The 15,484-nt window shown below is 37.8% G+C and overlaps 1 protein-coding gene across 1 annotated transcript in view; it reads left to right on the forward strand.

Annotated features, from left to right (window-relative positions):
• SH3RF1 (SH3 domain containing ring finger 1) overlaps window positions 1-15,484 on the forward strand; it is a 91,083-nt gene that overhangs the window by 65,165 nt on the left and 10,434 nt on the right. Inside the window, 6 exon segments of the mRNA XM_009330706.1 lie at window positions 619-729; window positions 8,934-9,088; window positions 11,258-11,428; window positions 11,591-11,850; window positions 15,341-15,478; window positions 15,481-15,484. The exon segment at window positions 15,481-15,484 is cut by the window's right edge and continues 208 nt beyond it. Of these exon segments, the coding sequence (XP_009328981.1) occupies window positions 619-729; window positions 8,934-9,088; window positions 11,258-11,428; window positions 11,591-11,850; window positions 15,341-15,478; window positions 15,481-15,484 (839 nt within the window).

A 15,484-nucleotide genomic window follows, 5' to 3' on the forward strand; every position in this document is an offset into this window, starting at 1 on the left:
GGGTAGATGAGGTGCTTAGGGACATGGTTTAGTGGGCATGGTGGTGTTGGGTTGACAGTTGGACTCGATGATCTTGGAGGTCTCTTCCAACCTTTATGATTCTATGATGCTATGATTCTATGACTGTGGTAAGTAGAAATATTTAGCTGGCTTTATTTATTTGTTAATCTCCTGTTTCTTCAAAGCTTTTAGTTACAAGCTACTCTAGTTCATGAACAATTGTCTGTTTTACACAGAGATTACATTTTGGGAGAACAGATAGTAATGGAGACTAAGAAGTGTTGGTGTAATTTTCCATGAGCTAGTAAATATGTTTTATTTGCATGCCTTTGGGATCTGACAGCCTTTTATGGGAAAAAAGAAAACTGACATTGGTAAAAGTGTGTTTCACATTGCTAATTCAATATATCTCCAAAGTTTCTCAAACGTCGGGGTGGTGGAAGGGAGCATTGTGATCCAGTACTGTTTGTATGAGTATCTAACAAAAAATTAGTTCTAGTCTGAAGTTACAGATAGTAGAGTACTGGTGATTTTTACCATGAAACTTACAGCTGTGTCAAAACCAGCTCTTATTAAACTGCTCACAACTGACCCTGCTGGGTTTTTTTTCTTTGACAGGTTCATATTGGTACTACAGGGCTAATTGTGACTCCACCCCCTAGCAGCCCAGTCACAACAGGGCCTTCGTTTACCTTCCCATCAGAAGTTACCTACCAAGCTGCTCTTGGTGTAAGTACCATTTAAGAAAACTCAGCCTTCCCATGTATCTTTAGTACAGTCTTTTTTTTTCTCTCAAGTTCTGAGAGAAAATCTTACACCGATTTGAAATGATGGTTTTATGATGATTGTCTATGTGATAGACTGGTATAAATTGAACTATAGCAAAAGCATTATTGATACAATAACGTTTGCATCCTGTCACACATATCCGTTTCTCCAGCTTTCCTCTGTCATTTCTCTGTAGTAAACACAAGAAGCACACTTCCTTCCAGAACAGTGTTTCTTTTCAGCATGAGTAGGAAAGAGATTATGCTGGGGGCGAGGTTGGGGGAAACAAGCAAGATCTTACAAAAAAAACATCAACTTGAGACCACAGCTGCCAGGTATTTCTGTCTAGCTTAACTCAATATTATCCAGATTCTCTGAAATAAGTTTCAAAACTCTGCTTTCTTCTAATTAAATAACATGATTTTAGTTGTGTGTATGTCTGTGGCAGATGAAGAACCTATCTAGCATGTCTAAGTTAGGTTCTTGGAGATCAATATGAAAAACTGTTGTAAATGGCTGTCTTTTAAAGGAAGGAATACATTGCAATGCTGTTTCCTTTGGACAAAGAAAATGACATTGTCTTCAAAAAGTGCAGGATTTCATTCCAAAACCAACTGAAATTCTTTATTTTGCTATGTTTGTGGTGGAGAAGCTCTGGAACGTCCTATAGCATACCGCACTTACCAGAGCCTGACCTTAACTGCCGTAAAGATTGTGGATACCAGTTTTCAGAGATTTTCAACTTAATAAGCCTTTATTTTGATCATAGGAATTACCGAAATTTAATTCTTGTTTCAAGTAAAAAAATTTTGACCCTAACCTTTGGGGGGGTTGGGGGTGAGGGTGGGGGGGGTGTCACAGTTGAATAATAAATCTCCACTTAGTTAAAAAAAAAAAAACAAACAAAACAAAACCCAAAAAACAATCCAAACAAAAAACCCCAAGGCTTGATCTTGTTTAGGTGTCTAATTATCCTTGCAGTCTTTTAAAGCAAGTAAAACATGATGAATAGCCTTGCTGCTAAATTTGTCTGGTTTTGTTTTCAACTTTCAACACTTGGATCATTTTACACATTCGTCTGCAAAATCGAAGGCAGAATTGTCTGTGTTCTATTATCAACTTTTTGTTGTTTAAGTAAATGCTTAGGTGTGGCTTGGTTGCAGCTGAGAGGTTCATTTTGACAACTTTCTTTGGGACTCTAAGTTATATTTTTCAGTCCTTAAAATTATGATGCTGTTATTTTCTGAATTATCTCCAGTACTTCCTTCTGGCATGGTAAGCACATGGTAAGTGCATTCCAGAACTGGGTACAGTACTGCATGGTCATTTTCAGTGATGAAAATATTGATAGTATGACCCTTTTACTTTTATCCTGTTAGTCTGATGTTTATATCTTGAGAATTTGCATCCATTTATTTGGCCTGAGTGTAGCACAAAATTTACGTTCAGCTAAATATCCACCATCATCCCACAAATTTTCATTGTCAGTAGTGACATAATAATTGCTCTCATCCAAGTAAATGCATTTCCCATTCTTTGTTCTTCAGACAGAAGACATTACTATTGACAATTATACAGACAGTGTGCTTTTGCCCTGCCTTACTGAATAATGCAGGTTGTGCTGTAGCAATGCTTTGTCCTTTTATTGTTGACGACTTCTTCAATCTGTGGATCATCTGTGCAATCCTGGTGTTAAATGTATGTTAATCTCAAACCAATTAATAATCTCCTTATATTTAGATTCATATTTTAATGTCACAGAGTGGTTGAGGTTGGAAGGGACCTCTGGAGGTCATCTAGTCTAAGCTCCCTGCTCAAGTAGGGCCACCTAGGGCCAGTTGTCCAGGATGGTGTCCAGATATTGAATATCTCCAGCTTTTGAATATCTCCAAGGATGGAGACTCCACAACCTCTCTGGGACACCTGTGCCAATGCTCAGTCACCCTCACAGTGAAAAACTTTCCTGATATTCAGACTGAACCTTCTGCATTTTGGTTTGTGTTTCACTGGGCGCCACTGAAAAGAGCATGGTTCCATCATCTTTGTACCTTCCCTTCAGGTACTTATATACATTGATGAGATCCCCCTGAGACTTCTCTAGGCTGAACAGTCCCAGCTCTCAGCCTTTCCTCATAGGAGAGATGCTCCGGTCCCTTCATTATCTTAGTGGCCCTTCACTGGACTCTCCCCTATGTCCATGTCTGTCTTGTACTTGGGAGCCCAGAACTGCACACAGTACTCCAGGTTTGGCCTCATCAAGGCTGAGGAGAGGGGAGGGATCACCTCCCTCGACCTGCTGGCAAGACTGGTCCTAATGAAGTCCAGGATGCCATTACCCTTCTTTGCCACAAGGGCACATTGTTGGCTCATGTTCAACTTGGTGTCCACCAGGAAGGACCCCCAGGTCTTTTTTTTGTATATGAGGTGTACATCTAATACTAGAAACAATTAGCTGCTTATATACTAATCCATGTAACCTTTTATACTTCTTTCATCCTGTCCTTCAGAAAATACCTGTGAGAACTGAGCAAACAAAATCAGTTTTGGTATAATTTGTGCTGTTAGGCAGAGTACAACTCTAGCTAACATATATGCTGCAAACACTGGGTAGTTGATTTGATTTGTGGATGAGATACGTTTTGGAGAGGATGGGGTAGGCAGGATTCAAAGCATAATTTCAAAAGTTCTGTCAGAAGTTGCTCTTTTTTTTTTCCTCTCAGTAACACACACTTTTGTTTGTTATTAAGAATCAGTAGTTCTTTCTTTGATGCCAACATGGAAAAATACTTTATTTTGGTGCTGGTGCAAAGTCATTAAACCACCTTGGGTGCTTTAGTTGCATAAGTTTGTTCAAAAGCAATCTCGCCATTGGTACCCACAGGAATTAAATTGCAGTGCTAAATGCAGCATGGAGTGAAACTCCTGCCACATGATCGTCCTGTATCCTGGAGTGCTACTTTCTCTTTGTGATAACCATGTTCCTGGTTGTTTCCAGTTAGGCATGTAATTCCCATTGAGAATCTGAATTATTCTCTGCCACCCTTTTTAAAGTCAATAACCTTCTGTACATAATGATCTGTTTCTTCTTGACTTGTTTTCAGCATGACTAAAATGCAAGCTGGCAGCTCAGGCTTACAGTCAGATCGTTCCTGTGTTCTTTTACTATAGATGATATTAGATGATGATGCAGTTTATAGTCACAGACTGTGAAGTGTGTCTTTTACATCCACTTTTCCTCCTGCTTCATAAACTCCTGTTTTAATTTTAGAAATATGCAAAATGGTTCTGACAGGTCAAGAGAGAAAGTGATGTTCTTGTCTCTCTAGATGTTTCCCTTCTGGAAATACCCTTCCTGACATTCTGAGCAGTAATTTTAAGCTATGGAACAATTGTGATTGTATGATTTAATACATCAGAAGTGGTTGGCTTGAGTCCTTTTGCTTTTGTATTTTTTGCTTTTGTAAGTATAAACTTCTGCATTTCTCTAAGCTTCTCCCTTTAGCTTTTTTTTCATTTCTGAATACTAAGCAAATGACAAGGGAGTTGGATTGGAACAGGGAGAGTTTCTTTTTATCATGAAGATGGTTTAATTGGATCTTCTTCTTGTCAATCATTTTGGTGTTTATAACACTATTTAAAGTAGTTGATTGTTCTTTGAGAGCAAGCTGCTTATACAACTTCTTTTACTTCATGCCAAACTCAGATTAAGGGAGAAAGAAGAAATCGGAGGGGATGAGCATGATTCCCCATCAGTGAAGAAGAGAAGGATATATTCCTTTACAGTAGTCTTGAATTTATCCACCTTTGCTACATTTATCTGTCCTGAATCTAGAAGCAAAGAAGAGCTAGTGTCTTCTCTTATCTTCTGTAAGAAGGATGGCTTTTTTATTGTTAAGAGGAGATATTTTGAGCTGTCTTGTTGAGTAGCAAGTTTCTCTAAGACAGTTGAGGTTAATTCCTAGCCCAAAGGAGCCTGTGAGTCTTTTGTCTGTGTACATGTATAGGATCACATTTTAGTTTGTTACGTTGTTATTTTGGGACATACTATGGTGGTTCAAAAAATGCCAATTGTATTAATTTTATTTTGTCCATAATAATCTTTTGTAGATGCTATTTGGTACCAAATGTTGTATGAAGTAAGTAATTTACAAATTTGCAGCCAAAATTGACGCAAATAAGACTTAGGAATGAGAGTGCTTGTGTCAAGTGACCATATACGCTATCTGCTGCTTGTATCTGCTGCTTGTATCACTTAAGCAAATTTTAATTTACATTCAGAAAACCTGTGATAATTTATTTAAAAGTTTTATTTTACAGCAGCAGTTCTTTAGCCTAGTTCTTTAGCCAGCAGCATTAATTCTTGTTTTGTGTTTTGAGATTTGATTCTTTAAAATTGAAGAAGCTATGAACTGAGACAAACATCTCATAGCTGAGGCTTTTGACTGTGATATTATCACTTACACTGTTCTCTGGGACTTCAAACCACAACTTTGCCCTTAATGGGGGCATTAATTGGTCTGCTCTTCTTGGCCACTGGCATTTTTGAACCTTGTAGGTGCTTAGTATATTTGAAGTTCTTTATAAAATATAAATAGCAGATGTCAAGTTCAGTAGTTGTTGGGTGAAAATATGCATGTACAATTATGTAAGGCTCATTTACTTGGGAGGCAATTCTTGGATGTAATTTATAAGGTAGTTATCTAATGGAGGAGATCTAGTTGCCACAGATTTTGCTGAAAAAACTCTTAAAGGAAGTATGTGATTTGAACCATGATATGGGAAAAACAGAGACAAAATATACCACAGCAAAATTAGAGTTACATTCAAAAGCAGCAGAAGAAAAACAGAATGTAGCAACAACAGATAACCTACCTTCCTTTCATTCTGCCTTTACAGTCTCTTGCGAAGTTAAAAGTATTTTGGACTGCAATCGACTTAGATATCCATATTGCTACTTCTGCAAATTGAATATGTTGACTTTGAAATGGTGTCTTGGTATGTGCACTTAACTAGCAGAAATAGGTGGTCTATATTTGGATGGCTTACATTCACTCAATGTGCTGAAGGTTTCAAAAACTAAAAAAATCTCTGCTTTTTCTGGTCCTGTTCTCTTGCCCACACACACAAAAAAAATGCCCCTCTATGTTAAAGTATATAAGGTAGTCTGAATTGTTATTAATGAGGCACAAACTGTGAGGGTTATAGTATACTGATGACATTTAGCTCTCTTTCATATAGTTCCAGCTGAAGCAATAGTGTAAGTCAGGAGGAGGTTTAAGTAAGAACTGTCTGAGTTTTAACCAACAAAAATTCAAATCAACTTCTGTTGGGAAGAGGAAGCAGCTGTAAGAAATGATGAGGTTTTGTATGAGAGGTCTGTTCTTGATAACATATATTTATAGTTTAGGAATTTTGTTAAACATGAGCCTTACTTTGTTAGCCCTCAGGGGATTTTGCAAGTCATATATTTTTTCCTAGACCTTGTGGGAACGAAGACAGTTAATGAATGTTTTTTTCCACTGCTGTGCCTTTTGTTATTCTTTGGGTGAGCTGATTATTGATCTTCAGTTGACTGAGATGGGAATGCAGCCTAATTATATTTAAACTTAGGAATATGTATGAGTTTCTAGAGCATGAGTATAGGTGCTATTTGAAGTTTTTACATAAATTAAGTATCAAATTATGTAATGTTTCATCTTCCAATTAAAAAAAAATTATCACTTATTTGCTGTTTCATATGCTTGAAAGTACACTTGTTGTCTGAGAAATAGTTGCAGAAGCTCTCAATTTGTCCCCCTCAACTACCTAAAATAAAAATACTCTTAATTATTTTGATAAGCGTATTTTATTAAATCACATGGGGTTTGCATATATTCTTTCACAGAATGTTGAATATGGGAACCATCAAAACTAGCTTGTGCTCTGGAGGTAGGTATATTTCTCAACAGCTAGAGAAATGGTTACATGCCAGAAAACTTCTTGAAAACTTGGGTAGAGCATTTGGATCTGTTTTACCAAGATGTAGCAGTAGAAGCTGAGGAGCGTTAGTCCTCTAAAGCCTATCAGGTAGTTTATTTAGATTTCTAAGTACTTGCCAGATCTTTAAGAGTTTAATTGGGCTGTGGCTCACTGCAGGTTTCATTACCATAGTAATAGACACGGGGAGGGGAGCAGAACCTGAATAAAGCAGAATAAAATAGAGCTGGGAAGGTGCCTTTATTGCAGCTGAAAATTCAATGTATATTGTGTGTTGAAATGAATAAAATCCAACGCCCAGCATTTATATCTTTAGAGGTGCAGGAAGTGTGGAATCGTGACAACCTTGATATTGTGCATGAATAGGTTTAATTTTAAAGATTTCCAGCTAAGCATCTCCTAATGTGGATTTACAGGTTCTACCATGTATAAAGGAATCCAAATGCCTAAAAAAGATTTGAATTTATATGCTATAGACAGGTTGCCTAAAAGTTAGATGCTCACGTTCAGCTTGGATTCAGCCAGGACGTTTGTTGAAGCTGACTGGGAGGGGGAAATAACTTCTGCTGTAAAGCAACTGAAAGAGAAGTGTTAGTATTTCAGTATAAATTATCAAGACATTTTAAAAAGATTGTTGGATGGATGGGGATCTAGAATGTGAAGCAAATGCAATTGCTGTTCTTGTAAGTAACTCGAATATTAGTATCAAAGCTCACAATGGTGTTTCTCCAGCAGGTCATGTCTGCTTTTTGTTGGATACAGGAGGCCTATTTGGTCTTAAGGAATTGTTAATGTACGATCAGAAAAAAAGCTTTAAATAAAATAGGAATATTTCACAATATACCATGCAATTTATATCATAACTAAGCATAAGAATTTTGACTGAAAAACTGTAAATCAGTTTTCTCTAGATTTGAAAGCTTTTAATCATGCAGTTCTTTACTGTGTCTTGACAGCGTAAGACTAGTTGAGAGAGCTGTCTTTTTATTCACACTTTGACCAAATGCAGTGAGGTAATAATCACACAGTGTAGAACTAAAACTTACTTTCCCTATGGGTTTTTGTTTAGGATAAAAAAAACAACCACCTTTAGAAGTAGGCTGTTTGAGGGGAATTAAAATTACTTTCAATTATATATTTTCCAAACTGATAAGATAATGCTGTGCATTTATATGCTGATGTACTAGAAGAGCCAGGCAGTACTTCAGGACATACTGTTAATTTATATTTTTGTTATGTGGTTTTTAAACCTGAAGTGGCGTGGTTTAGAGTTTTGTTTCAGTATTAAAGGATTGTGTTAAGTCGAAGATCATGTTTGAAATTAATTCAGTTTTACATTTTTAAATGTTGGAGGTTTTTTATTACTCTTTGTGTGCGCCGTAACAGAAATAATTATTTTTGGAAGGGGGGAAGGAAAAGTTCTCCTTTTGTGAGAGACTTTTCCCAGGAGTGTCAGTACGCAAGGTCCTGAAGAATTGTCTGAGGCTTTACAGAGCAGAAGGTAACAATTGCTCCATTGATTCTCAAAAGACATAGAAGCCTGTAGGCAGGACCCCCATTATGATCTGCCTGTAAAGGAACTATGCCTTTTTACTGGGGTGTTTGTTAAAGATTACCAATCTTGATAATACTGAATTTCAAAAGCTAACTCTTTAAACTAGAAGAATAGCAGAAAGTGGTAACAATAGCTCAGTGACTGTGGTCTCATATTGTGCTAGCTTTTGTAACCCATACATCAAAAGAAAATTTCCCCCAGAAGGGGTGGTTTTGGGTGCACTGCTGCTGAATTGTATATTATGTTTCAGCTTCAGGGTACAAAAACAATCATGTTTTGAAGTACAGTCAGCAGTAGGATGCAAAATCTACCTCCTGGAAGGCTTCTGAATTTTTGTCAAGTCCTGTCCTAAAGATGTTATAATTAGAAACAGTGCTTTCCGTTTTTCCTGTGCTGAGAAGTTGCTTGTCATTTGCTTAATTAGCTGCGAAGACGTCAAGATTTTAAACTGGAAAAAGAGAAATACAGACAAACCTAACTCTCCAGTTACATCGTACCAGTAGGTAAAGGAATACTGAACTTGGCCGTTTTTTTCCCATTTTCATAGAATATCATACTTCTTTTTTGCAGCTGATTCAACTCATCAAACAGTATTGATCATCTGTTGCTATTTTTTTTGTTCTCATAAAACCAGAATATGAATCCCCCACTTCCGCCACCACCTCTCTTGTCTGCTGCAATCATTGCATCGGCCTCTTCTGGACCTCAGTCTGCAGGTGTAATACAAAGGCCTACATCAGGATCAACTGACCAAATGGCACATTTACGACCACAAACTCGTCCAAGTGTGTAAGTAAAATTGAAACTTCTCGCCAGTCAGAAACATGGAACGAAATCAATAACTTCACTTGTACTTATATCGTGCCAGCTGGCTATGTTCTGCTAGAATTCCCAGAAAGCCAAGCATACAACTCGGAACAAAAGCAACATAAAGGTGATATCCCTAAATAGCCTTCATACTGAGGGTTATTTATGTCTTAGGTAAATATAATCAGCTGTTGCTGTGTATAGAAAGGACTCACTTCAAAAATATAAAGTATTTATCATGCAGAAGATGAATGAATCCTTGAGTTAGCGATGAAGACTGTATAACTTGCAAGTGGCAAACTCTGGAGTGAATTTATTCAATGTTTTCTGTTATGTATGGAATAAAAAGGCTATTCTCGTATGGAATAACTTATGCCAAAACAGAGAAAGTGCTGTATTTCATTTAGACTGTTATATTAGCATGTCATTGTCAACTTGTGTAAGTTGCGATTGAAATTTGACTGAAGATTCTACAGTTCAGTTAATTAGTGGGTGGCAATTTGGAATGAAGGCAGAAAGCTGCTAGTTAGCATTATGTCTTCACACTTGTAATACAAGCAAATGTACGTCATCCTTCTGGGTGAAAATATTTTGTATATTAACATGTGCTGCTTACAACATCTTTCTTCTTGGAAACTTCTTTGTGTGCAGCTTGAACGATAAAAGAAAAAATAAAATTCAGGAGTGGCTGAACCATCTAATAGGACACGTTTGAATAATGCAAGGACTGCTTTTGTTCTGTGTCTTTATCTTCCCACCAGGTTTCCTCCCACTCCAAAAGAGCGCCCTTCTTGTATAGCAGGTGCATCTGGATTTGGCCTGTTTCTTTGGTGTCAAGCATTTTAACACTACATCTTATGGATTATTGTGCTTAGTGCAGTTAATCAAGTTCCCATCTCATTTAGTCCCATCCTTCATCTTCAAAGTGTTGCTCTATATGAGGATACTAATGAAATTTGGAATGATTTAACTAAAAAGGAAGTTAATGAACACCAATTAAAGCACATCAGTTGCTTTCCCGTAGAGCTTCAGTATGTGGCTTTGTAGGCCACCCCTAAATCATGTACCAGTGAAGCCTTTTGTTGCCAGTGTGTCATATGTTGCCTTTAAAGCATGTTTTGGACTTGCTTTACCAGGTACCTATATTGCCTTTAAAGCATTTTTGCAAATAATGCAAAGTTTCCTGGGTGGACAGCAAGGAACAAAAATATAATGCAAAAAGGAGAAGCATACAGTTAATGCTATCATTACTGTGCACAGGAGACAATTTTGACAAGAGAATGTTTTGTAAAGCTGCTTTTTTACCCTTGGGGTAACAAAGGGAGTGGAAAAGACTAGCATTGCAAGTAATTGTGGATCCTTTTTCAAAAAAGGGGATATTCTACCCATCTACCCTAATTGGCTACTTCTTGTGAAAAGTATATTCTTTTTGAGAAAATGCGATTTATTAGAATGCTGTTTCCTATAGATCTGGATCCATAATTATATAAACATTTTTATATGAACGGTTTAAACAGTTTTCTTATGTTCAAACTGTGGCAGAAAATAGACCACTGTGGTGGTTAAAACAGTATCGCTTTTTAATGTGATACTAGGAAATTGTGCAATCTTATTTGAAGACTTCCCTAGGAATATTCCAGCATGCAACTGCAGGAGCTTCAGTTTTATTTTTACTTTTTTTTTCTAAGAATGTCTTTTTAAAAAGAAAAAATGCAAAATGTTTCTGAACTCACACCATGATTTCAGATGCACTGTATTATGCATTAACATTGCTTAGAAGGAAAAAAAGGAAATAACCTTTACAAGTGAATAACTGCTAGCTATCGTACACATAGGTTACTAGAACTTGAAGTCTATCTGTTTTTTGGGCAGTGCAGTTGCACAGGGAGATTCCAATTTTGCAATTTGAAATGTAGTTCTGGTACTGATCTTTCACTCCCAACTAACAGAACTTCTCTGTGCTCCCCACCCCTCAAAAAAAAAAAAAGGTGGCATGTCACAAAGTGTGAGAACAGTATGTTGGATCAACTAACACATAACCCTTTCTGCCATGCCTTCTCATCTCTGACTGAACTCTCTCTGCCAGAAAACACAGGCGATGTTTTCAATTGTTTTAGGTTTATCAATTGCATCTACTTTTCTGTCTTTTAGGTATATTGCTATATACCCTTACACTCCTCGAAAAGAAGATGAACTGGAACTGCGGAAGGGAGAAATGTTCTTAGTGTTTGAACGCTGTCAAGATGGCTGGTTCAAGGGAACTTCCATGCATACAAGCAAGATTGGTGTTTTTCCTGGAAATTATGTGGCTCCGGTTACCAGGTATATTTTTATACAAGTGTCTAAATAATTTATCTAGCTTCAAGTCCAAAATTATTCTGTTCCTGTATTTAATGCTAATATTGGATAATGGAAGAGCTGTGGGGTTTAGTAACTAGCTCATTTTTCAGTTGTGTTTTAGTGTTTTGCTTTTAATTTTGGCAGGACAGTGACAAGTGCATCACAAACAAAAGTTCCTGTGTCTACCGCTGGCCAAACGGGACGAGTGGTAACTATGGTCAGCCCTTCCACTGCTAGTGGAACATCTCAGAAGCTCCAGGGGAATGGTGTGGCAGTGAGCTCCAGCACAGTACCCACAGCTGTGGTTTCTGCAGCGCATATCCAAACTAGTCCACAAACCAAGGTCCTTATGCATGTGACAGGACAAATGACAGTCAACCAGGCTCGCAATGCAGTTAGAACAGGTAAAAAAAAAAAAAAAAAAAAAAAAAGCTTTTTTGTGTGGTAGACAAACTGTAGGGTCTGTCTGGGCAAGTGGCTGGAGTCAGGGTATGTGTAAATACGTGTTGGGTTTTTTTAAGGCATTTTTTATGTTGTTTTTTAGAGTTGAATGCTTTCTGAAATACTAATATATCTCTCTGAATTGTTGAATCTTTTATTATTCTCCTGTAAGCAACTGTGTGTATGTACATACTCCTTCTGTTGGGAATTTATACGTGAGTACTTTAGGTGGAATTTTTTTTATTCCAGCAGTATCTGGGATGGGGTTATTCTTTGAGCTTCCTCACTCGTATGCAATTCATATAGTAATAAAAGTGATAAGAACACCTAAGTCATAGCTTATTTTTTCGTGTTGCCTGCATAACAGCTACAGATTGCTCTGATTTAGTATTCACTTTTAAATTCTGTCCTAACATCTTTGAAGACCTTTAGTATTCTTTCCTTCTTTTTCAGGGCTCTGGCTCAGGGTTGGTCCTTAGGTATTCTAGTTTGTTCTCTAAACTTCACTGCAACTTCTTTCACCTTTGACTCTCAGACACTAAGGCTATACTGGCTTCAAGATCCATACCATCTATGTCATAAAATTCTGTATTTCTGACAGGTATAACTCTGCCTTTACTGTCTGGGGCAGGCCACCTCATAATGAAACATGCCCTCTGGTTATTTAAACCCAGATCCAAAAACACTGATAGTGGTGTTTTCAAGAGTTTTTGTTTATCAAATCCACGCACTCCTCTGTGGATTTGCCAGGCTAGGAAAATACCAAACAACTGGAGCCTAATCTGTTCCAGTTGCTCCTAGGGCCTCAAAAGAAAAGCAAAAAAAAAAAACCCCCTCCATTTCAAACTATCCCAGTGTTCCCTCTTTCAGCCTTGAATTTGGGGCCCAAGATCTCTTGGCTGAGAGAGTTGTGACCAAAGGTTTTCTTAATCATGAGATTCTTATTGGCAGAGCAGAAGAGAAAGCAAAAGATGCAAATGGTATTACCTGTTGTTCCCTTAAGGATGATTGTTTCTTATAGTCTCAAGATCCATGAATTAGCCCACCCCCTCTTCAGTCTTATCCATCTCCTAAAACACCCTATGCATGTTCAGATGTCAGCACCAAGTTTGCTTTTGGAGGTAGGATATGTACATATGTGTTTAGATATTTTATTTCCTTAATTGGCTGCATCTTCCTCCAGTCTGATCTTAGGCTGGAACAGATGCGATAGTCTTCTGTAACAACTTTATTCTTTACCTCTAAATAAAAATAACCAGGTGCTATTGACAGCTGGTAAGAGAAACTAAGCAAAGCATCTGTATTTTCCTGCCTCTCAGGCATAGGAGGTTTCTACTCTAAATCCTTCTTTTGAGCTGTCTAGAAGCTTGCAAGTGACAGCACAAAGGAGAAAGCTCCTGTGGGCTCCAGAGGCCTCTCTGTCCCTGCATCTCTGCACCGCTGTCAAGATGAATAAGCTCTTACAGTTCCATTCAGCTGGAAAACATGACAACATACTTCCCACCAACTTTTCAGGTCCAAAATGGAAAAATCAAAGGGGCTGCACTCTTTTCACAGAGAACTTAACATTGGGTTGCGGTGTAAAGGTGTACTGTTCAGTCACAAATACAGATCTGTCCCTTATAAGGGCCTGAGAACTGAAGCAATAATGGCTGCTTTATGTTCAAATGTTACAGAGAACTTTGTAGTCAGCATCTGAAACGTGATCATCTTGAGCTTTCCCTAGCACCTTTGCTGAGTGTTACTCTCTTGAGGCTTCACAGATCAATGCTGCATTTTGCAGGGCTGTTCTCAATTTCAGTTTAGCTCAGGACTTCAAGGATGCTTCTTCAAATTATCTGAGTGCGACATTGCTTGACATCACCCTCACTGAGGGGGTATGCATTCTTTGAAAGGAACTGGGAAGAAAATGTATATTCTGCCTATTTCATTAAAGGATGAACTGTATGAAAATAGGGTGACTTCAAGCATTTTTCCTATGGGTTCCATCAGGAATAAGGAAACAAAACCAGAAAGCTATTCCATGCTTGTACTCCATTGATTGCATGTAAGTATAGACATATCTTGAAGAATAGCAGCTACTTGTAAGAAAACTGTCTCACGAACAAAAGGCAGCGTTAATAATTGTTTTTTACAAAAAAATTTTGTTGCACTCTCATCTTCCTTTTTGAAATGTTCATGGTACTCATAAAGGGTCTGCTGCAGGGGAAGAGGTTACATATCAAAAAACAGACATAGCATTTAGTGGTGCTTTCTTTTTAAGAAAGGATTTGTGTTTCTTATCTTAGAGATTGTAATTGGGTATAACACTGTAGGATTGTTATATCAAATTTGTGAACTTTGTCAGTCTTCTCTAATATACTGTTGATGCAATCTAACCAAATTACCAGGGGAATTTGTAGAGAGCAGAATAAAGTGAGCAAGTGCTGGAGTCCTGACTCTAGGATATCACTTATAACAAGCCCGAAACTCTAACTAGTATCTGAAAAATCAGAGTGAATTGATACATTTGAGATGTACATGCACCAAGCTACAGGGATGACCCCTCCTTCGATACTAAGTTTCAGAGCATTTGAAGGAAAGAGGCTGTGCAGCACTAGGATGCTGCCTTTTGCCTCAAATTATTTGGCTAAGATGTCTGTACTTAATACCACCCAGTGATGCAGAGATATCCAAGCTATTGAAATGACCCAGAAGCACGTATGGTTGACCATATAATTATAACAGCAATGTTGCTTCTTGGAAAGGATAAATTAGTTCATGCAAAGCTCTGTGCTTTGCAGCTAGGCTGCAGCCCAGGTTAGTATATTCAGCCCTGTGCTATTCTCCAACTTCCCGTGTAGATGTTCCTTTTATTTCACAGGGGTATGAGTAAATCCACTTCTATATTTAAACATCCCAAGAGACAATAGCTCACGTTTTCAGAGAAACCACTCATAGCAGTAATTGCCACTGTACTTATTGTTTGAAAGACCCGCTAAATCTGTTGTGGATTTTGTGAGTAGTTTAGGGAAAACAATCCAATTATATTTTTAGCAGCTTCTATATGGAGTGTTTCTTCCTACTTAGTTTTATGTGCCCTGACAACTACACAGCATATTAAAAGGAACAAACAAGTTCCAGGCAAGATTTAGCTAGCTCTTATGAACTAAAATGTAATCTTCACTTTGCATCTCTGTCTGTAGGTGAAGCATTTTACTTAGCAGCTTGGATTTCTCCTCAGTAGTTGCAGTGCTGTTATTCTTCTGTTCCATACTGGTGCATACGCTACTTCTTTATTCTGGTGAGATAAATTTGATGCTTTGTAAGATGTCATTGTAGTAATATAAATGGAAGTTACGAAGGTAGGAAGGAAGCTTCTTATGACTGATTAGCTATAACACAGTCACTGTACCTCACTTTGTGTGTCTTGTGAAAAGATGAACTCTCTCACATTTTATTCTTTTGTTCTAGTTGCTGCACACAGTCAAGAAAGACCTACGGCAGCAGTCACACCCATACAAGCACAGAGTCCAACATGCCTTGTTCCTGCAGCTGTGATCATTCCCCACCACTCTGTTGCCTCCCAGCAGCTCCAGCCCCAGCTTCCAAATTATG

The sequence above is a fragment of the Pygoscelis adeliae genome, unplaced genomic scaffold (assembly GCF_000699105.1).
Source record: "Pygoscelis adeliae isolate BGI_AS28 unplaced genomic scaffold, ASM69910v1 Scaffold167, whole genome shotgun sequence".
Classification (NCBI taxonomy): domain Eukaryota; kingdom Metazoa; phylum Chordata; class Aves; order Sphenisciformes; family Spheniscidae; genus Pygoscelis; species Pygoscelis adeliae.